Raw genomic sequence first — 24,596 nt, 5'->3', positions numbered from 1 at the left:
TGTCTGATGGCTGATCCTTTAGGGTGTGTCCCTGGTTATACTGATGGCTGATCCTTTAGGGTGTGTCCCTGGTTACACTGATGGCTGATCCTTTAGGGTGTTCCTGGTTACACTGATGGCTGATCCTTTAGGGTGTGTCCCTGGTTACACTGATGGCTGATCCTTTAGGGTGTGTCCCTGGTTATACTGTCTGATGGCTGATCCTTTAGGGTGTGTCCCTGGTTATACTGATGGCTGATCCTTTAGGGTGTGTCCCTGGTTACACTGATGGCTGATCCTTTAGGGTGTTCCTGGTTACACTGATGGCTGATCCTTTAGGGTGTGTCCCTGGTTACACTGATGGCTGATCCTTTAGGGTGTGTCCCTGGTTACACTGATGGCTGATCCTTTAGGGTGTGTCCCTGGTTACACTGATGGCTGATCCTTTAGGGTGTGTCCCTGGTTACACTGTCTGATGGCTGATCCTTTAGGGTGTGTCCCTGGTTACACTGATGGCTGATCCTTTAGGGTGTGTCCCTGGTTACACTGATGGCTGATCCTTTAGGGTGTGTCCCTGGTTATACTCTCTGATGGCTGATCCTTTAGGGTGTGTCCCTGGTTATACTGATGGCTGATCCTTTAGGGTGTGTCCCTGGTTATACTGTCTGATGGCTGATCCTTTAGGGTGTGTCCCTGGTTATACTGATGGCTGATCCTTTAGGGTGTGTCCCTGGTTACACTGATGGCTGATCCTTTAGGGTGTGTCCCTGGTTACACTGATGGCTGATCCTTTAGGGTGTGTCCCTGGTTACACTGATGGCTGATCCTTTAGGGTGTGTCCCTGGTTATACTGTCTGATGGCTGATCCTTTAGGGTGTGTCCCTGGTTACACTGATGGCTGATCCTTTAGGGTGTGTCCCTGGTTACACTGATGGCTGATCCTTTAGGGTGTGTCCCTGGTTATACTGATGGCTGATCCTTTAGGGTGTGTCCCTGGTTACACTGTCTGATGGCTGATCCTTTAGGGTGTGTCCCTGGTTATACTGATGGCTGATCCTTTAGGGTGTGTCCCTGGTTACACTGATGGCTGATCCTTTAGGGTGTGTCCCTGGTTACACTGATGGCTGATCCTTTAGGGTGTGTCCCTGGTTACACTGTCTGATGGCTGATCCTTTAGGGTGTGTCCCTGGTTATACTGATGGCTGATCCTTTAGGGTGTGTCCCTGGTTACACTGATGGCTGATCCTTTAGGGTGTGTCCCTGGTTACACTGATGGCTGATCCTTTAGGGTGTGTCCCTGGTTACACTGATGGCTGATCCTTTAGGGTGTGTCCCTGGTTACACTGATGGCTGATCCTTTAGGGTATGTCCCTGGTTACACTGTCTGATGGCTGATCCTTTAGGGTGTGTCCCTGGTTACACTGATGGCTGATCCTTTAGGGTATGTCCCTGGTTATACTGTCTGATGGCTGATCCTTTAGGGTGTGTCCCTGGTTACACTGTCTGATGGCTGATCCTTTAGGGTGTGTCCCTGGTTACACTGATGGCTGATCATTTAGGGTGTGTCCCTGGTTACACTGTCTGATGGCTGATCCTTTAGGGTGTCCCTGGTTATACTGCCTGATGGCTGATCCTTTAGGGTGTGTCCCTGGTTATACTGTCTGATGGCTGATCCTTTAGGGTGTGTCCCTGGTTACACTGATGGCTGATCCTTTAGGGTGTGTCCCTGGTTACACTGATGGCTGATCCTTTAGGGTGTGTCCCTGGTTACACTGCCTGATGGCTGATCATTTAGGGTGTGTCCCTGGTTACACTGTCTGATGGCTGATCCTTTAGGGTGTGTCCCTGGTTACACTGTCTGATGGCTGATCCTTTAGGGTGTGTCCCTGGTTATACTGTCTGATGGCTGATCCTTTAGGGTGTGTCCCTGGTTACACTGTCTGATGGCTGATCCTTTAGGGTGTGTCCCTGGTTACACTGTCTGATGGCTGATCCTTTAGGGTGTGTCCCTGGTTACACTGATGGCTGATCCTTTAGGGTGTGTCCCTGGTTATACTGATGGCTGATCCTTTAGGGTGTGTCCCTGGTTACACTGATGGCTGATCCTTTAGGGTGTGTCCCTGGTTATACTGTCTGATGGCTGATCCTTTAGGGTGTGTCCCTGGTTACACTGTCTGATGGCTGATCCTTTAGGGTGTGTCCCTGGTTACACTGTCTGATGGCTGATCCTTTAGGGTGTGTCCCTGGTTACACTGTCTGATGGCTGATCCTTTAGGGTGTGTCCCTGGTTACACTGTCTGATTGGCTGATCCTTTAGGTTGTGTCCCTGGTTACACTGTCTGATGGCTGATCCTTTAGGGTGTGTCCCTGGTTATACTGATGGCTGATCCTTTAGGGTGTGTCCCTGGTTACACTGATGGCTGATCCTTTAGGGTGTTCCTGGTTACACTGATGGCTGATCCTTTAGGGTGTGTCCCTGGTTACACTGATGGCTGATCCTTTAGGGTGTGTCCCTGGTTATACTGTCTGATGGCTGATCCTTTAGGGTGTGTCCCTGGTTATACTGATGGCTGATCCTTTAGGGTGTGTCCCTGGTTACACTGATGGCTGATCCTTTAGGGTGTTCCTGGTTACACTGATGGCTGATCCTTTAGGGTGTGTCCCTGGTTACACTGATGGCTGATCCTTTAGGGTGTGTCCCTGGTTACACTGATGGCTGATCCTTTAGGGTGTGTCCCTGGTTACACTGATGGCTGATCCTTTAGGGTGTGTCCCTGGTTACACTGTCTGATGGCTGATCCTTTAGGGTGTGTCCCTGGTTACACTGATGGCTGATCCTTTAGGGTGTGTCCCTGGTTACACTGATGGCTGATCCTTTAGGGTGTGTCCCTGGTTATACTCTCTGATGGCTGATCCTTTAGGGTGTGTCCCTGGTTATACTGATGGCTGATCCTTTAGGGTGTGTCCCTGGTTATACTGTCTGATGGCTGATCCTTTAGGGTGTGTCCCTGGTTATACTGATGGCTGATCCTTTAGGGTGTGTCCCTGGTTATACTGATGGCTGATCCTTTAGGGTGTGTCCCTGGTTATACTGATGGCTGATCCTTTAGGGTGTGTCCCTGGTTACACTGTCTGATGGCTGATCCTTTAGGGTGTGTCCCTGGTTACACTGTCTGATGGCTGATCCTTTAGGGTGTGTCCCTGGTTATACTGATGGTTGATCCTTTAGGGTGTGTCCCTGGTTATACTGATGGCTGATCCTTTAGGGTGTGTCCCTGGTTATACTGATGGCTGATCCTTTAGGGTGTGTCCCTGGTTATACTGATGGCTGATCCGTTAGGGTGTGTCCCTGGTTATACTGATGGCTGATCCTTTAGGGTGTGTCCCTGGTTACACTGATGGCTGATCCTTTAGGGTGTGTCCCTGGTTATACTGATGGCTGATCCTTTAGGGTGTGTCCCTGGTTATACTGATGGCTGATCCTTTAGGGTGTGTCCCTGGTTATACTGATGGCTGATCCTTTAGGGTGTGTCCCTGGTTATACTGATGGCTGATCCTTTAGGGTGTGTCCCTGGTTATACTGATGGCTGATCCTTTAGGGTGTGTCCCTGGTTATACTGATGGCTGATCCTTTAGGGTGTGTCCCTGGTTATACTGCCTGATGGCTGATCCTTTAGGGTGTGTCCCTGGTTATACTGATGGCTGATCCTTTAGGGTGTGTCCCTGGTTACACTGTCTGATGGCTGATCCTTTAGGGTGTGTCCCTGGTTATACTGCCTGATGGCTGATCCTTTAGGGTGTGTCCCTGGTTATACTGATGGCTGATCCTTTAGGGTGTGTCCCTGGTTACACTGTCTGATGGCTGATCCTTTAGGGTGTGTCCCTGGTTATACTGATGGCTGATCCTTTAGGGTGTGTCCCTGGTTATACTGATGGCTGATCCGTTAGGGTGTGTCCCTGGTTATACTGATGGCTGATCCTTTAGGGTGTGTCCCTGGTTACACTGTCTGATGGCTGATCCTTTAGGGTGTGTCCCTGGTTACACTGTCTGATGGCTGATCCTTTAGGGTGTGTCCCTGGTTATACTGATGGCTGATCCTTTAGGGTGTGTCCCTGGTTATACTGATGGCTGATCCTTTAGGGTGTGTCCCTGGTTACACTGTCTGATGGCTGATCCTTTAGGGTGTGTCCCTGGTTATACTGATGGCTGATCCTTTAGGGTGTGTCCCTGGTTATACTGATGGCTGATCCTTTAGGGTGTGTCCCTGGTTATACTGATGGCTGATCCTTTAGGGTGTGTCCCTGGTTATACTGATGGCTGATCCTTTAGGGTGTGTCCCTGGTTATACTGATGGCTGATCCTTTAGGGTGTGTCCCTGGTTATACTGATGGCTGATCCTTTAGGGTGTGTCCCTGGTTATACTGATGGCTGATCCTTTAGGGTGTGTCCCTGGTTATACTGATGGCTGATCCGTTAGGGTGTGTCCCTGGTTATACTGATGGCTGATCCTTTAGGGTGTGTCCCTGGTTACACTGATGGCTGATCCTTTAGGGTGTGTCCCTGGTTATACTGATGGCTGATCCTTTAGGGTGTGTCCCTGGTTATACTGATGGCTGATCCTTTAGGGTGTGTCCCTGGTTATACTGATGGCTGATCCTTTAGGGTGTGTCCCTGGTTATACTGATGGCTGATCCTTTAGGGTGTGTCCCTGGTTATACTGATGGCTGATCCTTTAGGGTGTGTCCCTGGTTATACTGATGGCTGATCCTTTAGGGTGTGTCCCTGGTTATACTGCCTGATGGCTGATCCTTTAGGGTGTGTCCCTGGTTATACTGATGGCTGATCCTTTAGGGTGTGTCCCTGGTTACACTGTCTGATGGCTGATCCTTTAGGGTGTGTCCCTGGTTATACTGCCTGATGGCTGATCCTTTAGGGTGTGTCCCTGGTTATACTGATGGCTGATCCTTTTAGGGTGTGTCCCTGGTTACACTGTCTGATGGCTGATCCTTTAGGGTGTGTCCCTGGTTATACTGATGGCTGATCCTTTAGGGTGTGTCCCTGGTTATACTGATGGCTGATCCGTTAGGGTGTGTCCCTGGTTATACTGATGGCTGATCCTTTAGGGTGTGTCCCTGGTTACACTGTCTGATGGCTGATCCTTTAGGGTGTGTCCCTGGTTACACTGTCTGATGGCTGATCCTTTAGGGTGTGTCCCTGGTTATACTGATGGCTGATCCTTTAGGGTGTGTCCCTGGTTATACTGATGGCTGATCCTTTAGGGTGTGTCCCTGGTTACACTGTCTGATGGCTGATCCTTTAGGGTGTGTCCCTGGTTATACTGATGGCTGATCCTTTAGGGTGTGTCCCTGGTTATACTGATGGCTGATCCTTTAGGGTGTGTCCCTGGTTATACTGATGGCTGATCCTTTAGGGTGTGTCCCTGGTTATACTGATGGCTGATCCTTTAGGGTGTGTCCCTGGTTATACTGATGGCTGATCCTTTAGGGTGTGTCCCTGGTTATACTGATGGCTGATCCTTTAGGGTGTGTCCCTGGTTACACTGTCTGATGGCTGATCCTTTAGGGTGTGTCCCTGGTTATACTGATGGCTGATCCTTTAGGGTGTGTCCCTGGTTATACTGATGGCTGATCCTTTAGGGTGTGTCCCTGGTTATACTGATGGCTGATCCTTTAGGGTGTGTCCCTGGTTACACTGATGGCTGATCCTTTAGGGTGTGTCCGTGGTTATACTGATGGCTGATCCTTTAGGGTGTGTCCCTGGTTACACTGATGGCTGATCCTTTAGGGTGTGTCCCTGGTTATACTGATGGCTGATCCTTTAGGGTGTGTCCCTGGTTACACTGTCTGATGGCTGATCCTTTAGGGTGTGTCCCTGGTTATACTGATGGCTGATCCTTTAGGGTGTGTCCCTGGTTATACTGATGGCTGATCCTTTAGGGTGTGTCCCTGGTTATACTGTCTGATGGCTGATCCTTTAGGGTGTGTCCCTGGTTATACTGTCTGATGGCTCTTTGAGTTGCGGCGCCTGTGCTCTACATTGTCTTCTCCTTGAAGGTTGGCTTAAAACCCTTCAGCTCTTTGAAGTCGTATGTCTTCTGAGACTGTCTACTTGTGTTTAGTGCCTGGGCTCTGCTGTCCCAGTTTCTGTATTGGATTACAGGTACCATTCCCTAAAAGGTACTTTGCCTAACTTATCAGTTCACCACTTCTTACCATTAAAGGCGACGGTCCAGGCCTTGTAGTCGACCTACTGAAGATGGCTCTTCTCCCTCCTCCAGCTTGAGAGGTCCAGCTTGAGAGGTCCAGCTTGAGAGGTCCAGCTTGAGAGGTCCAGCTTGAGAGGTCCAGCTTGAGAGGTCCAGCTTGAGAGGTCCAGCTTGAGAGGTCCAGCTTGAGAGGTCCAGCTTGAGAGGTCCAGCTTGAGAGGTCCAGCTTGAGAGGTCCTGTGTGGTCACATGATATTTCAGCCAGGTGTGAAGGGTCTTCGACAGAGCTTGGAGAAACCCAGTAGTCCATAACAGTTCAATATTATCCATGGACAGGAACAGGATGTTCAGCTCATGGCATCACTACATGTCCATATGGTTGTTGTTATGAGAACAGGGACTTTGCACTGATATGAAAAGCTTATACTAAACATGATAATACTGCATGTCTCAAAATCAATATCCCTCTGTCCTCGGGCGTTTTATGTCCTGTGGATTCCACTTCATTGGGTAGGGTAGCCTTGTAGCCTCTGTCCTGTGGATTCCACCTCATTGGGTAAGGTAGCCTTGTAGCCTCTGCCCTGTGGATTCCACTTCATTGGGTAAGGTAGCCTTGTAGCCTCTGTCCTGTGGATTCCACTTCATTGGGTAAGGTAGCCTTGTAGCCTCTGTCCTGTGGATTCCACTTCATTGGGTAAGGTAGCCTTGTAGCCTCTGTCCTGTGGATTCCACCTCATTGGGTAAGGTAGCCTTGTAGCCTCTGTCCTGTGGATTCCACTTCATTGGGTAAGGTAGCCTTGTAGCCTCTGTCCTGTGGATTCCACTTCATTGGGTAAGGTAGCCTTGTAGCCTCTGTCCTGTGGATTCCACTTCATTGGGTAAGGTAGCCTTGTAGCCTCTGTCCTGTGGATTCCACTTCATTGGGTAAGGTAGCCTTGTAGCCTCTGTCCTGTGGATTCCACTTCATTGGGTAAGGTAGCCTTGTAGCCTCTGTCCTGTGGATTCCACTTCATTGGGTAAGGTAGCCTTGTAGCCTCTGTCCTGTGGATTCCACTTCATTGGGTAAGGTAGCCTTGTAGCCTCTGTCCTGTGGATTCCACTTCATTGGGTAGGGTAGCCTTGTAGCCTCTGTCCTGTGGATTCCACTTCATTGGGTAGGGTAGCCTTGTAGCCTCTGTCCTGTGGATTCCACTTCATTGGGTAAGGTAGCCTTGTAGCCTCTGCCCTGTGGATTCCACTTCATTGGGTAAGGTAGCCTTGTAGCCTCTGTCCTGTGGATTCCACTTCATTGGGTAAGGTAGCCTTGTAGCCTCTGTCCTGTGGATTCCACTTCATTGGGTAAGGTAGCCTTGTAGCCTCTGTCCTGTGGATTCCACTTCATTGGGTAGGGTAGCCTTGTAGCCTTGATTCCTCACAGCATCCAGCCTAGCTGACGTCATGTATTTTTATGGATTGTGTCGTTATTCTTTCCTCTGGCCTCCATTGATTTAGTCACCATAATTCTGGCCATCCTACGAGGGTATAAACTCCAATAACTTTGGAACGGATTCTGATAGAGACCTGAGGTTTGGAACATTGGTTTCCTTAGAGGATTATCTTCACAGTTAACATATTATTTTACCCGTTGGTTAAAAGATGCGTTTTGATTGGACACATTATATAATGTGTGTCTATAGGTGGAGAAGGTGGATGGTCGGGGGAGTCCAGCTGGCGTCTCTCTTCATGGCCGGCGTGGACACGGCTCTGTTGGTCAACGATGTGTGTGGTCAGCCGTTACCATGGGAACACTGCTGCCCCTGGGGCTTCTTCGACGGGAAACTCTTCCAGACCAAACTGGCCCGTGCTGCCCGAGACCGCCAAGCCCTGCTCGACATGTGTGAAGGACAGGTGGGTCGGGGGTGGGGTCCAATCCTTGGGCAGCTGGAAGGCCGTTGTCCCCCATCAGCGAATTGCTTTCTGTGACCCATGTAAAAGGCTTTCCTCGACTTACGGGATTTATAAGTATATATAATATTCTCTGTCCTACAGGAGGAGCTGGTGTCTCGTGTGGAGAAGATGCGTCAGGCCATCCTTGAAGGCATCAACTTCTCTCGTCCTCCTCCCCCACCTCCTCCTCTCCCCCTCCTTCCTTCCTGCCCCCTCCCCCTTCTACCCTCTGCCTCCCCTCTACCCCCCGGCCCATGGGCAACATGCCACACCACCACCACCCTCAACATCCTCACCCTCATCACCACTCACACCCAGCCCAGCACAGACCCAGAGCCTTCCCAGGTGAGCATCTCACACACACACATTCACAAGTGCACACACATATCCAATAGATCAATGCAAAGATCCAGACACTGAGGCGCTGGCGTTGGCTCCGAGGCGTTGGCTCCGAGGCGTTGGCTCCGAGGCGTTGGCTCCGAGGCGTTGGCTCCGAGGCGTTGGCTCCGAGGCGTTGGCTCCGAGGCGTTGGCTCCGAGGCGTTGGCTCCGAGGCGTTGGCTCCGAGGCGTTGGCTCCGAGGCGTTGGCTCCGAGGCGTCGGCTCCGAGGCGCGTTGGCTCCGAGGCGCGTTGGCTCCGAGGCGACGGCCCGAGGCGCGTTGGCTCGAGGCGTTGGCTCCGAGGCGCGTTGGCTCCGAGGCGCGACGGCTCCGAGGCGCGTCGGCTCGAGGCGCGACGGCCCGAGGCGCAGGCTCGAGGCGTCGGCTCGAGGCGTCGGCTCGAGGGCGTCGGCTCCGAGGCGCGTCGGCTCGAGGCGTCGGCTCGAGGTGCGCTGCCCGAGGCGTCGGCCCGAGGCGCGACGGCCCGAGGCGCGCGTGGCTCCGAGGCGTTGGCTCCGAGGCGCGTTGGCTCCGAGGCGCGACGGCTCGAGGCGCGTTGGCTCCGAGGCGCGACGGCCCGAGGCGCGTTGGCTCCGAGGCGTTGGCTCCGAGGCGTCGGCTCGAGGCGTCGGCTCCGAGGTGCGTCGGCTCCGAGGCGTTGGCTCCGAGGCGCGTTGGCTCCGAGGCGTTGGCGTTGGCTCCGAGGCGTCGGCTCCGAGGCGCTGTTCGTGCACCAGGAAGTTTGATGATGTTCTATCTGCACTTTTGTAACAGATAACAAACACACTTTAATCTGTCTTTTGATGAGCAGGTCTGCAGTCGATCCCCCCCCAGGGAGGGAAGTTGGAGATAGCCGGAATGGTGGTGGGCCAGTGGGCCGGGAACAAACCACTGCGTGGCAGAGGGGGATTCAACATGCAGGTGGTGTCAGTCGGGGCAGGGAGAGGGTAAGACACTGCTGCTGCTCTCTAAATTAAACTGTCTCTATACTTGAGTCTGATATTACTTTTTACTAATCTCTCCCTCTCTCCCCCGTCTCTCCAGAAGGGGTAAAGACGTCCCAGTGAAAGGAGGGCGAGGAGGTAAAAAGGTGACTGCCAACAGAATAAAGGTTTGACATCAGAATAAGGGTCAAGCCATAGAATAAGCGGTGTGTCGTCACACTAAATGTAAAGAGACCGTTAGATGTAGTTTTAAATAAGCATTAACTCTCTTTCTCCTTCCCTCCAGACCTCACCCCCTCCCCCCTCCACCAGCCCCCCCAAGTCCTCTGAGGGTGAGGGTCTTAACTCTGGGGGTGTGGCCCAGAAGCTGAACGGCAGCCCTGCAGCCTCCGCTATTGGCCAGCCTTTGGATCTTCCTCCACTGGCCCAGCCAAACCCGTGTGCCTTAGCCAGCAAAGACAACCAATCAGAGGAGGCCCCTTGTTGCCTTGACAGCTGTCCTTCAGACGGAATGTAACGAAAGAGGATTGACTAGGCTTTCCCAGAATGCACCAGGGTGTTCTGAAAGTGCCGTCTGTGTTCCACTGCCTTCCCCTGTCTGTTAGCCTCGCCCACCAACACACCAACCAGGAAGTCAGAGAGGGGGAGGTGCTCTGCTCAATCAGTCGATTTGATTGAGGCGTTCCGCTAGCCTTTCCCCCCCTCTCTCTGCTCCTCCGTGTGATTGGTTTGGCAGAGCAGTAAGCCCAACCCCTTGATTTTGTCATGTTTTATTTTAACGATGAGAGGTTTTTCTCCATGAGTCCATTTTGTCTAAGCCCCGCCTCTGCCCCATAAAGGCCCCACCACATGGCTGTTGTAGCCCCAGCACACTGTCTCATGTTGTAATGATCCCTTCCTAGTGGTCAAATTTATTGTGAATTGAAATGGGATGATGTGATCTACACTCCCCTACCGAGGTCCGCACAGTTAGACTTGGAACTACAGTGTTTAGTGGTAGTAATAGTGGGTTTACACGCACAGTAACGTCGACACTAAACACACAGTGTTGGCTAGTCTGTTAGTTCCTCGGCTTGGTAGCCATTACAAGTTTAGTTGCCCAGCCGTGTTGAGACCCCATGACCACAGATGTAAATGGTTGCCATAGGGACCTCGTGGCAAGCGGTGTTCCATGTGAGGTCAGAGAGGAAGAGGAGGATGACATGGCGTTTGCTAAATACACCACCGATAATGATCTATTAGCGTTAGCCGCGCCTCTAACCCCTCCCTCCAGACCCATCTGTATTAGCTACGCTGCGTTGTTTTGCTAATCACAACACTACCTGGGCGGCAAGTAGCCTAGTGGTTAAAGTGTTGGGCTAGTATCCGAAAGGTTACTGGATCGAATCCCCGAGCTAACAAGGTAAAAATCTGTCGTTCTGCCCCTGAACAAGGCAGTTAACCCACTGTTCCCCGGTAGGCCATCATTGTAAATAAGAATTTGTTCTTAACTGACTTGTCTAGTTAAATAAAAGTTACATCAAAAATATAAAATATTACCCTGAGCGTCGGTGTATAGCTTAGCCCCTTCAGTAGCATTTGCACCGCTAATGCGTTAGCATGCTAACGTAGGCCAGACCCTTGAATAACATTAGCACTTACGTTAATATGGTAGCATGCTAATTTAGCCTAGCCCAGCCGTGTTGAGACCCCCTTGACCACAGATTTATGTACGCACCTTAACCTGACGCTCCAACGTATGGAAGCTCTTACCCCTATATTATATTACTGCATTATCCCCTATGCTCTTATTATATATCCCAATGGGGAGCACTTAACTAATGTTGCATTCATTGTGATTATTGATGAATTGACAGTCTGTCTGATAGGGTTCCCCTGTGACCTAGGACATTTCTTTGACCTCTAGAGATCTATTTTAACATTAGACACATTTAGAGACTCCTTTGTGTGTTAATATGCCCCTTGTTAACAATAGCTGTTTAAATGTGAGCAGTGGTCTTCAGAAGAGTCCCACTGGATCCCCTAACAGGTTAAAACACAGTCAGGACAAACATGGTGCCACGTCGGGGGTCAGAGTGCTGCCCCTCTGACTGGCACGTCTCAAATGGCACCCTATTTCCTACATGGTGCACTACTACTCCTGTTCATCAGAAGCAGTGCATTATGGGGGGTAGGTTGCCGTTATAGACAAGACCTGATGAAGTCCCAAAGCATAGACCCACACCAGCCCTGTCAGCTGGCTGGCCAATCAGGACAGGCCTGGTAGCACCGCCTCCCCAACCCCGCCTGGTGATTGGTTAGCAGTCGCCACGGCGATAGCACAGCCGTTCTCAGCTCTTTAACCAACAACAAGAAGCACTTCCCCCAAACTACCTCCACAATCAGCAGGGGTTTGGGGTGGGAACACATGAATGTTCTGCCCACAATCTAAAGATCCTAAATAGTTTTATAATTATGATAGAGGACAAAATAAGTATTCCCTTAATAGGTGTGCTCTGAGAGGAATCAGAGTATTGTCTTGTTTTAATGTTAGTAGACGACAGAGCAGAGTAGTAGGATTGATCTGTCTGTCTCCTGGACATCTGTAGAAATAACATGGACTGAATCAACTCAATTTAACCAGCGTAGGGACATGGATGCTGCCCAAAGGACTCCTAGTCCTTCTACTGCACTAGTTCTGTTTATGGCCCATAGGGCTACCCCCATAGGGCTTTGGTCAAAAGTAGTGCACTATATAGGGAATGGGGTACCATTTGGGAGGCACCCTATATGAACCCCTGACAAGGCAAGGCAACAGAAGGAGACCATGTCAAAGACTTGATGCTCTATCTATCTGATGGTTAGGCCTAAGACAATGTTTCCCAAACTCGTACCTGGGGACGCCAAGGGGTTTCCCCCCCCCCCCTAGCACTACACAACTGATTCAAATAATCAAAGCTTGCCGATGAGTTGGTTATTGAATCAGCTGTGTAGTGCTGGGTCAGAACCAAAAGGTGCACCCGGGAGAGGGGGGGGGTGACTGAGTTGGGGAAACGCTGGTCTAAAATCTTAACTGTTTAACTGAAGGAAACCCTGCCCAGATGAAATGGCACCCTATTCCCTACATTCTGACTGATCCTCTTCGTTCCTGTGAAGAACCTAAGGATTCCACAAGACTGCCTCTGTTGTTGATCTTCAGCCTTATACTCATAGGGTACACAGTCAGTGTTGATATTTAAATCACTGAGCCCACCGTTAAGATCCGTTACACTGAGACACAACAAACGGCCCGTTAACTTGTCAACAAACAACTACCAAATGAAAACCAGGGTCTTATTGATGGCTGGTTATTGATATGACTTGCTGAAGCGTACAGAGAATTGTTAGGAGTGTTGTTACTGTAGTTGTAGGACAGTAGTAACAGTATTGGACTAAACTCTACAGGACTGTAGTTAAAACACAAACAGAAAGGGTGACATTCTGTCTGCTAAATAGTCCAGTTCCAACCACAACTACCTTAGTAGCATCTACATAGCCCCACAAAGCCCAAAGTTGCCAAAGCAAACATAACATCTAAATACACTTCAACCAAAATGATTTTGGAAAGCTGCGGCTCAAGACTCCATGGCGTGCAAGGGTTGTGGAACTGTTTACAAGCAAATCATCTCTGCCTTCTGATGGTTGTTGTAAAACGAGACTTTGGATCTTAATCCCACATGAAGTATTGAGAACAACAACAGTCTTTTAATCCAGTCGTCTCAGGGCTATCTAGCAGACAGATTTGAACCCCTAGACTGGCTAGAGAAGAGCCCCACTGGTCATATAATACCCAGCATGACTGAACGACTACGACTCATATATTTTTTATATATATACACACACACACACAGAGAGTACATATTCATAGGATGCACCTCCCTCACTATGTCGCATCATGCCATTGTTGTGAACGTTCTCAAGCAGGCCTCTATCGGCGGCGCCCTAAAGTTGCGATTAAAAAAAAGTAATTCTGGAAATACAATGACATTGCTAAAGTAGTCAAGTATTTAGTAGGAAAAAGTTTGCAAGCGTTATCATGCCTTCAAATTTACTTTGATTGCAATGTTGTCATTAGCTAGCAAAGTTTGTCAAAAACCTAATAAAAAAAATGGCCTCACCTCCATTTTAGCTAGCTAACGTTACACTGCATCTAAAGTCAATCTGGTGGCTAGCTAGCTAACGTTACACTGCATCTAAAGTCAATCTGGTGGCTAGCTAGCTAACGTTACACTGCATCTAAAGTCAATCTGGTGGCTAGCTAGCTAACGTTACACTGCATCTAAAGTCAATCTGGTGGCTAGCTAGCTAACGTTACACTGCATTTAAAGTCTATCTGGTGGCCTCACCTCTATCTTAGCTAGCTAGCTAATGTTATACTGCATCTAAAGTCAATCTGGTCGTCTCCCCTCAATCTTAGCTTGCTAATGTTATACTGTATCTAAAGTCTATCTGGTGGCCTCACCTCAATCTTAGCTAGCTAGCTAACGTTATACTGTATCTAAAGTCAATCTGGCGACATCAAAAGGTTTTCCTACTAATTATTTGCCTCCTTTTGAGTGTCATTGTATTCCCAAGCCACTGTAATGCACTTTTGATGAAATCTTCATCGGCGCTCATTGAGTAGAATGCTCAGTCGTGCATCAGTTCAAAACGAACGTTCTAAACAATATTGTGACGGAATTTGCACTCCATGAATAATGCTTTAACCTTTTCACATGACGTTACTGTAGCACAATAAGATGACGGGACACTGCAGGTCATGACTATTTCTGTTCAGCCAGGAGGAGGAGTGGGCCTAACTTAAGTCGCTCCGCTAGCTGGCAAAATTACGCACATCCCTGTCGACTCACTCGTAAGAATACTTACTCACACACACACACAGTAGTTGTTACCAGCCCTCTCTGTGTTTGTGCTGAAGTGATGTTGCTGTTCCTCGTCAGTTACTGTCTGTGGGTGAAGCAGAGACACTTGGTAACTCTACAGTTGTACCGAGCTGCAGTCTGACACACACACATCCCTCTTGACTCACTCGTAAGAGTACGTGCACACACACACACACACACTCACACACACACACACACACACTCACACACACACACACACACACACACACACACACACACACTCACACACACACACACACACACACACACACACACACACACACACACACACACACACACACACATTGATGTCACACCCTGAGTTAGACACTAGCTAGTATGGATAAAGTCAACAACAACATAATTACTCTCCCATTGTTATCCGTGTCTGATTTAGTTGTATTAGATTTTATTGATCAGTGATTTTATTGCTTATTTTAATATTCCTCTATATACCAACATCCCTTCTCTCTTCACCCTCGCCCTTCAACCCCACCTCTCTTCACCTCGCCCTTCAACCCCACCTCTCTCTTCACCCCTCGCCCTTCAACCCCTCCTCTCTTCACCCCCCTCGCCCTTCAACCCCACCTCTCTCTTCACCCCCTCGCCCTTCAACCCCACCTCTCTCTTCACCCCCCTCGCCCTTCAACCCCACCTCTCTTCACCCCCCCTCGCCCTTCAACCCCACCTCTCTTCACCCCCCCCGCCCTTCAACCCCACCTCTCTCTTCACCCCCCCCTTGCCCTTCAACCCCACCTCTCTCTTCACCCCTCGCCCTTCAACCCCACCTCTCTCTTCACCCCTCGCCCTTCAACCCCTCCTCTCTTCACCTCGCCCTTCAACCCCACCTCTCTCTTCACCCCTCGCCCTTCAACCCCACCTCTCTCTTCACCCCCCTCGCCCTTCAACCCCACCTCTCTCTTCACCCCCCTCCTCGCCCTTCAACCCCACCTCTCTCTTCACCTCGCCCTTCAACCCCACCTCTCTCTTCACCCCCGTCTTCACCGTTCTCGCTCTCTTCCTCCCTCTGTCCCCCTCATTAGGTCGTTCCGCTTTAAAGCAGCCCATAGAGTACAGTCTTTACACCCTTTCACCAACACCCTTTCACCAACACCCTTTCACCAACACCCTTTCACCAACACCCTTTCACCAACAGTCTTTACACCCTTTCACCAACAGTCTTTACACCCTTTCACCAACAGTCTTTACACCCTTTCACCAACAGTCTGTCCGACACAGGCAGTCTGTCCGACACAGGCAGTCTGTCCGACACAGGCAGTCTGTCCGACACAGGCAGTCTGTCCGATGGATGGATCACTGTATCAGCCCTTATCTGTTTCCTCTAGGACCATTTCTATTGGCTGTTTTCTGACCCCGCCCCTAACCACCCACACTAACAGTAGAGGCTATGTTATTATTGATGATCAGTTTCTCTTTGTGAACGATGTTATTATTGATGATCAGTTTCTCTTTGTAAACTAGCCAGAGTCTGCAACAAAAAAAATCTGTTTTATTCAATTGTGCTTCACTTTTTTTTTCTTACTCTTTTTAATGTCTTCTAACCCCTTCTATCTATCAAAGCAACCGTTAGTTCTAAGAGGCTTTAGCCAAACATAGAGATTTATATTGGAACCATTAACGATGATCCTTCTTGGTATTTGATATGCCATAAATCATTTTAAAGATCACCTTGTCGTTGTTACTATGTCAGTTAAATATCGCCCGTCAAAAGCTTTTTAAATGATAATCGTTTCTGCACTACGTTCGTATATTCTCGTATTATTAACGTCCCTTTATAAAGATTTCATGGTCGACTCAAGTGAAGCTGTACTTTGCACAGAGTTGGAAGTCCCCAGAAAAATACAATGGCCTATCATGAGAGCGATTCTATGATGACATCACAGCACGTGTGATTGGTTTACCCCTTATAGAGTGGAGTTTTGTGATGAGTAGAACAGAGCTGTATTGGTTACTGTAGGACTGTGTTATAAGGTTTCAGTACATGTATGGCTACACTGCCTGGTGGTCCAGACTAGATAGGCTTACAGGTAATAAAGACAGTTGATTACATTGCAAATTTCACTCCATTCCTTATAATAGTGCACTACTTTTGACCTTGTGGTGCAGGGTCCTGGTCATGAGTAGTGTACTAGAAAGGGAATAGGATGCTATTTGGGATGCAGCTAGGGAGGATATGGAGTGAGCGGTCAGTTCAGGTCACATGATGATGATATAACATCATACAGGTGTCGAGTCTGTGAGTATCTGTACCAACGCCTTCTGAAGCAACTGTAACACATGTAATACATCAACTGTAAACCAGCAGTAATGTGTACTGTATCATGTACTGTAAGCCCCCTCCCCCCTCAAAACAACAGTGCAGTAAAAGGTTCATCTTCATCACTACTATTATTGCTGTTATAATTATGATCGGTATAATTTGTCATCGTTAGCTAAAATGGAAGCACCAGAATGTTGTGGAGAGAGCCCTTTTATATTCGTCTGGCTGTGGAGGAAGTGATTTCACAAAGGAAGACTGGAACAGGAGGAGAGGCTTGATGATGTAAAGATGGTGGTCGTGTTTGTACGGTTGAGAAACGACTTACAGTGCTGAAATAAAATTTATTCTTTTAGTAAAAAAAAAAAAGTACTACTGTCTTGTCTTTTTGTGACCAGGAAGTGAGAATGCTGTGGGAACAAACAATATGCAATCATGTGCAGTCACACTGCAACAAGCCACACCTTTAGCTTTCCAGTGGTCAGATTATTCTTATGCTGTTAGTTTCTTATTATTCACAGTACCTAACAAATTATCCCAAACTACACTGCTCATTTTCCAAGCAGCCGCAGTTGAAGATGTGCAGCATTACCCGCTGCAAATTGGTCACATCGAACGAGCCCACAAACTGCCTGCAGGGAAACTCATGGAATCTCACACAGCCTTTCAACAGCACCCAGCGCTCCATTGCAGATTAGTGGTGGCATTCCGAGTCTTTTCACTGAGCCGGTTGGTTCAAAATGCTTAAAAATTGACCTTGAACTATGAAAAAAATGGCAAATTTCCAATGTAATGCGAGTTCAAATGTTTACCTGGCCATATTAGATGCCCTGCAAAAAAAAAACATTTTTTTTATGCACGCAACAAATCAGCGTGGACCAGATTAATGAGCTCTCCCGACTGAATTGTTTCTGAAGTGAGGATTCACCCTCTAGATAATTATTTTGTCATTTATCTACAGAAAAATGGTTTGATCGCAAAAAGCAGCAGTATGCAAATCAGGGAGCCAAATGAACGGCTCTTTCACCGACGCGATTCGGTTCCCGACGTTCACCCAAAAAAATATCAATTCAAAAAGAGCTGTTCATTCGCGAACGACCCATCACTAATGCAGATGGCATGAAAACAGACCTACAGGGAAGGGCAGAGGACCAGGGTTAGGGGCAGGTCCAGCTCTACCCCATGGCCTATCACCCAAAGTGTATAGAATAGAAGCCTGACCGAGGGTTTGGTCTGGTGGTCGGGACGGAATAAAACAGGAAATAACCTGGGACCCGCAGCTGATTTAGCTAGTGTAACCGATGCTGTACTGCACGGCTGTAGCTCTGCGCTGTGTGTAACCGATGCTGTACTGCACCGCTGTAGCTCTGCGCTGTGTGTAACCGGTGCTGTACTGCACCGCTGTAGCTCTGCGCTGTGTGTAACCGGTGCTGTACTGCACCGCTGTAGCTCTGAGCTGTGTGTAACCGATGCTGTACTGCACCGCTGTAGCTCTGAGTTGTGTGTAACCGGTGCTGTACTGCACCGCTGTAGCTCTGCGTTGTGTGTAACCGGTGCTGTACCGTACCGCTGTAACTCTGCGTTGTGTGTAACCGGTGCTGTACCGTACCGCTGTAGCTCTGAGCTGTGTGTAACCGGTGCTGTACTGCACCGCTGTAGCTCTGCGCTGTGTGTAACCGATGCTGTACTGCACGGCTGTAGCTCTGCGCTGTGTGTAACCGGTGCTGTACTGCACCGCTGTAGCTCTGCGTTGTGTGTAACCGATGCTGTACTGCACCGCTGTAGCTCTGCGCTGTGTGTAACCGATGCTGTACTGCACCGCTGTAGCTCTGCGTTGTGTGTAACCGGTGCTGTACTGCACCGCTGTAGCTCTGCGTTGTGTGTAACCGATGCTGTACTGCACCGCTGTAGCTCTGCGTTGTGTGTAACCGGTGCTGTACCGTACCGCTGTACCTCTGCGTTGTGTGTAACCGGTGCTGTACCGTACCGCTGTAGCTCTGAGCTGTGTGTAACCGGTGCTGTACTGCACCGCTGTAGCTCTGCGCTGTGTGTAACCGGTGCTGTACCGTATCGCTGTAACTCTGCGTTGTGTGTAACCGGTGCTGTACTGCACCGCTGTAGCTCTGAGCTGTGTGTAACCGGTGCTGTACCGTATCGCTGTAACTCTGCGTTGTGTGTAACCGGTGCTGTACTGCACCGCTTTAGCTCTGCGCTGTGTGTAACTGGTGCTGTACCACACCGCTGTAGCTCTGCGCTGTGTGTAACCGGTGCTGTACTGCACCGCTGTAGCTCTGCGTGTAACCAGTGCTGTACTGCACCGCTGTAGCTCTGCGCTGTGTGTAACCGGTGCTGTACCGTACCGCTGTAGCTCTGCGCTGTGTGTAACCGGTGCTGTACCGCACCGCTGTAGCTCTGCGCTGTGTGTAACCGGTGCTGTACCGTACCGCTGTAGCTCTGCGCTGTGTGTAACCGGTGCTGTACCGTACCGCTGTAGCTCTGCGCTGTGTGTAACTGGTGCTGTACCGCTGTAGCTCTGCGCTGTGTGTAACCGGTGCTGTACCGTACCGCTGTAGCTCTGCGCTGTGTGTAACTGGTGCTGTACTGTAGCTCTGCGCTGTGTGGGGTTGATTGAGACTATAGACGTGGACTTTGGAGATCAGGTTGTTTTAATGAATCAGAATTCACTCTGCATCCAAAAGAAAAGACAAAGCATTTGTAGAGCACATAAACTCGTTTATTTTCAACAATCTTAACGTGTAAATATTTGTATGAACATAAGATTCAACAACTGAGACATAAACTGAACAAGTGCCACAGACATGTGACTAACAGAAATTGAATAATGTGTCCCTGAACAAAGGGGGGGTCAAAATCAAAGTCAGTATCTGGTGTGGCCACCAGCTGCATTAAGTACTGCAGTGCATCTCCTCATGGACTGCACCAGATTTGCCAGTTCTTGCTGTGAGATGTTACCCCACTCTTCCACCAAGGCACCTGCAGGTTCCCGGACATTTCTGGGGGAATGGCCCTAGCCCTCACCCTCCTATCCAACAGGTCCCAGACGTGCTCAATGGGATTGAGATCCGGGCTCTTCGCTGGCCATGGCAGAACACTGACATTCCTGTCTTGCAGGAAATCACGCACAGAACGAGCAGTATGGCTGGTGGCATTGTCATGCTGGAGGGTCATGTCAGGATGAGCCTGCAGGAAGGGTACCACATGAGGGAGGAGGATGTCTTCCCTGTAACGCACAGCATTGAGATTGCTTGAAATGATAACAAGCTCAGTCCGATGATGCTGTGACACACCGCCCCAGACCATGACGGACCCTACACCTCCAAATCGATCCCGCTCCAGAGTACAGGCCTCGGTGTAACGCTCATTCCTTCGACGATAAACGCGAATCCGACCATCACCCCTAGTGAGACAAAACTGCGACTCGTCAGAGAAGAGCACTTTTGGCCAGTCCTGTCTGGTCCAGCGATGGTGGGTTTGTGCCCATAGGCGACATTGTTGCCAGTGATGTCTGGTGTGGACCTTCCTTACAACAGGCCTACAAGCCCTCAGCCCAGCCTCCCTCAGCCTATTGTGGAAAGTCTGAGCACTGATGGGAGGATTTGTGCGTTCCTGGTGTAACTCGGGCAGTTGTTGTTGCCATCCTGTACCTGTCCCGCAGGTGTGATGTTCTGATGTACCGATCCTATGCAGGTGTTGTTAAACGTGGTCTGCCGCTGCATGTTTTGAACTGGGCTAGTGGCCATGGTGACTAACATTGGCTCTGGCCTTAGATCATTGATGAGAGGAGGGTTTGAAGGAATCAGCTCCAGGATCTCAGAGGTGCTTCCCAGGTCATTTTCCTCAGGCAAGCAAGGTTCTTCTGGTTCTGACTTTCCATCCGATGTCCAGAGCTCGGAGTAATCGCTTGAATCCTCCACCAGCCGAGATGCACTCTCCTCCCCAGAGTCCTCCATGTCTTCCCTGTCCATCGCCAGAGTGGGTGGCCTCTCCTGCATCTACGTTGATAGAAGGTCCTGCAGCACCACTGTCTTTTGAAGTGCTCTGAATCATCCATTTCAAATGGCAGGAAACTCACCTGCAGCAGTAGATTCCTGTGAACCACTTTCTCTCTGCCTTAACAGTCTTGGATTATGTATGTGTGAGTTTGTGGATTGACTGAAGTCACTGTGAAAATCCCAGGATTCCACTTGTCAGCCAATTTGCGGCGGTCCCTTTCACCTTTGTTGGCGATGAGGACACGATCCCCTATAGACAAACTGATGCTTTAACCCGCTTATCATACTCCCGACCTTGTCGTCTCTGTTGCTTGTCAGTGTGCCTTTGGGCAACACTCATAGCTTCCTTCAGCCCAGTGATCAGAGTCTCAACATACTTGTTGCAATCCACAACACTGGAGTCGTCCAAAACATTGTGGAACATCACATCCACTGGTAGCCGAGGGATCCTACCAAACATGAGAAAGAATGGAGCATAGCTCGTAGTCTCATGAACAGTGGCATTGTAGGCAAATGTCAATGACTGGATTTGTTCAGGCCAATGTTCTTTGGTTTCAGGGGCAGACTCCTGAGCATGCTGCCTAAAGTCCTGTTGACGCGTTCAGCCTCTCCATTCCCCATGGGTTGATATGCTGTGGTTCTTGACTTTTGGACACCGGAGAGCATAAGCAGTTCTGCTATTAGCTCGCTCTCAAAATTTGTGCCCTGATCAGTATGGATCCTTGATGCAAATCCGTAGCCACAGAAGACATGATCCCACAGTTTACGAGCTACTTGCTTGGCTGTCTGGTTTCTGCATGGGCAAGTTTAGTGAAGTAACCCTAACCCTAACCCTAACCCCATAAGTACTGGACCTGCCACTCTGTAGTTCTTCCCTAATGGAGCTCCCCATTTCCTGGACCAGCTGAGTGACCAGCTCAGCTAGAAAATCTACAGGGGAATTTAGATTAACAATAGATGAAGGGCTTTCATCAGAATGGAGCAAAACATGGGGGAACCTGCTGCACCTACACGCTTTACAGGGGTTTGATCAGAGTATGAGAAAAAACCTCCCAGCAGTGAATTTGGGTTCATCATTATAAGATGACGTATCACTAAACCACTAATGTTATGTTAAACTTTCTGTTAACCATAACCTCTCAATACATCGTTTAAAGAAAAAAAACTGAACAGTAAAGAAAATAGACTGCAGTTCCGCTTTTTACCACAAGGCAGCAAGAGTACCTAACATAGTCTCAAGAGCAGCAGCGCCGCGGTGATTGAGCTGACGTCGATCAACGATGAATCCGGGTCTAGAAGGCACCAATGTAACCGGTGCTGTACCGCACCGCTGTAGCTCTGCGTTGTGTATAACCGGTGCTGTACTGCACCGCTGTAGCTCTGCGCTGTGTGTAACCGGTGCTGTACTGCACCGCTGTAGCTCTGCGTTGTGTGTAACCGGTGCTGTACCGTACCGCTGTAGCTCTGCGCTGTGTGTAACCGGTGCTGTACTGCACCGCTGTAGCTCTGCGTTGTGTATAACCGGTGCTGTACCGCACCGCTGTAGCTCTGCGTTGTGTATAACCGGTGCTGTACCGCACCGCTGTAGCTCTGCGCTGTGTGTAACCGGTGCTGTACTGCACCGCTGTAGCTCTGCGTTGTGTGTAACCGGTGCTGTACCGTACCGCTGTAGCTCTGCGCTGTGTGTAACCGGTGCTGTACCGTACCGCTGTAGCTCTGCGCTGTGTGTAACCGGTGCTGTACTGCACCGCTGTAGCTCTGCGCTGTGTGTAACCGGTGCTGTACCGTACCGCTGTAGCTCTGCGCTGTGTGTAACCGGTGCTGTACCGTACCGCTGTAGCTCTGCGCTGTGTGTAACCGGTGCTGTACTGCACCGCTGTAGCTCTGCGCTGTGTGTAACCGGTGCTGTACGTGCACCGCTGTAGCTCTGCGCTGTGTGTAACCGGTGCTGTACCGCGCTGTAGCTCTGCGCTGTGTGTAACCGGTGCTGTACCGTACCGCTGTAGCTCTGCGCTGTGTGTAACCGGTGCTGTACTGCACCGCTGTAGCTCTGCGCTGTGTGTAACCGGTGCTGTACCGTACCGCTGTAGCTCTGCGCTGTGTGTAACCGGTGCTGTACTGCACCGCTGTAGCTCTGCGTGTAACCAGTGCTGTATGCCCGCTGGGCGCGGTGTAACCGGTGCTGTACCGTACCGCTGTAGCTCTGCGCTGTGTGTAACCGGTGCTGTACCGCACCGCTGTAGCTCTGCGCTGTGTGTAACCGGTGCTGTACCGCTGTAGCTCTGCGCTGTGTGTAACCGGTGCTGTACTGTAGCTCTGCGCTGTGTGTAACTGGTGCTGTACTGTAGCTCTGCGCTGTGTGGGGTTGATTGAGACTATAGACGTGGACTTTGGAGATCAGGTTGTTTTAATGAATCAGAATTCTCTCTGCATCCAAAAGACAATAAAACGTGTGTAGAGCACATATGTTCTGCGAATCGTCAATTCTTTCTACAACAGATGCACAATACAAGGGACTGGGATCATTCGAGGAGCTGGCCATCGTTCACACATACAATTTAAAAAATATATATATATATTTTACCTTCTTTTTAACTAGACAAGTCAGTTAAGAACAAATTCTTCTTTATAATGATGGCCTACCAGGGAACAGTGGGTTAACTGCCTTGTTCAGGGGAAGAACGACAGATTTTTACCTTGTCAGCTCAGGGATTCGATCTTGCAACTTCTTTTGGGTTACTCGTCCAATGCTCTAACAACTAGGCTACCTGTGATTAGCCTAGTGGTGCGGGTAACCACATGTTGAATTTAGAATGTTGGGCAAAACGTGAAAAAGCGTGCAACACACTCAGGGCAAAACCTAAGTACACACTCCCCTACTCCCAGGATGCAGGCATGCATAATAACAAATCATGCTTCTACAGTCTTGCTTCAGTACTGCAGTTTAACTGAATCCCGGCTCAGAAAACCAATTTCCATAGAGAAGTCAGATTTGAAAATTCCTAATAAAACACTTAATCAGGGACACCAGGCCTGGTTTTCATAGCTGATTTTGAAAAGGCTTTTGATAAAGTACGAATGGAGTTTATATATAAATTCCTCGAATATTTCAATTTTGGGGAATCTCTTCTAAAATGGGTTAAAGTTATGTATAGTAACCCTAGGTGTAAAATAGTAAATAATGGCTACATCTCAGAAAGTTTTAAACTATCTAGAGGAGTAAAACAAGGTTGTCCACTATCGGCATATCTATTTATCGTTGCCATCGAAATGTTAGCTGTTAAAATTAGATCCAACAATAATATTAAGGGATTAGAAATCCGTGGATTAAAAAATAAGTGTCATTGTACGCTGATAATTCATGTTTTCTTTTAAAACCACGATTAGAATCCCTCCACAGCCTCATAGAGGATCTAGATTCTTCTGCTGACCTCTCTGGATTACAACCAAATTATGATCAGTTATATTACGTATTGGATCACTAAAAAATGTAACTTTTACTTTACCGTGTAGTTCACCAATAAAATGGTCTGACGGAGATGTGGACATACTCAGTATATATACCCCGAAAGAAAGAAATGATCTCACTTCAATACATCTTTATAGAAGTTAGCAATAATAGATAAGATCTTGCTACCATGGAAAGGAAAATACCTGTCTATTAGTGGAAAAATCATCCTGATTAACTCTTTAGTCATATCACAGTTCACCTATTTGCTTATGGTTTTGCCTACACCTAGTGACATGCTTTTTAAATTATATGAACAAAAAATGTTCAATTTTACTTGGAATGGCAAGCCAGACAAAAAAAGGGCCTATTTATATAACAAATATGAATTTGGAGGGCAGAAATTATTAAATATTAAAGCATTAGACCTCTCACTAAAGGTATCAGTCATACAAAAGTTACACTTAAATCCAAAATGGTTCTCTAATAAATTGGTAGGA

At 48.9% G+C, this 24,596-nt stretch overlaps 1 protein-coding gene and 1 pseudogene across 1 annotated transcript; one reads left to right on the top strand and one right to left on the bottom strand.

Annotated features, from left to right (window-relative positions):
- LOC106573003 (constitutive coactivator of PPAR-gamma-like protein 2) overlaps window positions 1-14,572 on the top strand; it is a 76,693-nt pseudogene extending 62,121 nt beyond the window's left edge.
- A 3,348-nt stretch (window positions 14,573-17,920) lies between these two features.
- LOC123727323 (dynein heavy chain-like) lies at window positions 17,921-20,648 on the bottom strand. Its single transcript, XM_045696121.1, has 2 exons — window positions 20,301-20,648; window positions 17,921-19,282 (listed from the first exon to the last, which is right to left on the bottom strand). The coding sequence occupies exons 1-2, from the start codon at window positions 20,646-20,648 to the stop codon at window positions 17,921-17,923; spliced, it is 1,710 nt and encodes a 569-aa protein (XP_045552077.1).
- Window positions 20,649-24,596: the final 3,948 nt, after the last annotated feature.

Source organism: Salmo salar, chromosome ssa15, assembly GCF_905237065.1.
Source record: "Salmo salar chromosome ssa15, Ssal_v3.1, whole genome shotgun sequence".
Taxonomy (NCBI): Eukaryota; Metazoa; Chordata; class Actinopteri; order Salmoniformes; family Salmonidae; genus Salmo; species Salmo salar.
This window is presented reverse-complemented; position numbering and strand designations above follow the sequence as displayed.

Excerpts from the sequence above, each read along its gene's own strand:
- LOC123727323 (XM_045696121.1), bottom strand. The coding sequence starts at position 20,648 with ATGCAGGAGAGGCCACCCACTCTGGCGATGGACAGGGAAGACATGGAG. Across the intron at positions 19,283-20,300 it reads ACATCACACCTGCGGGACAG|TCCACGTCTATAGTCTCAAT; the intron begins GTACAGGATGGC and ends TGATCTCCAAAG.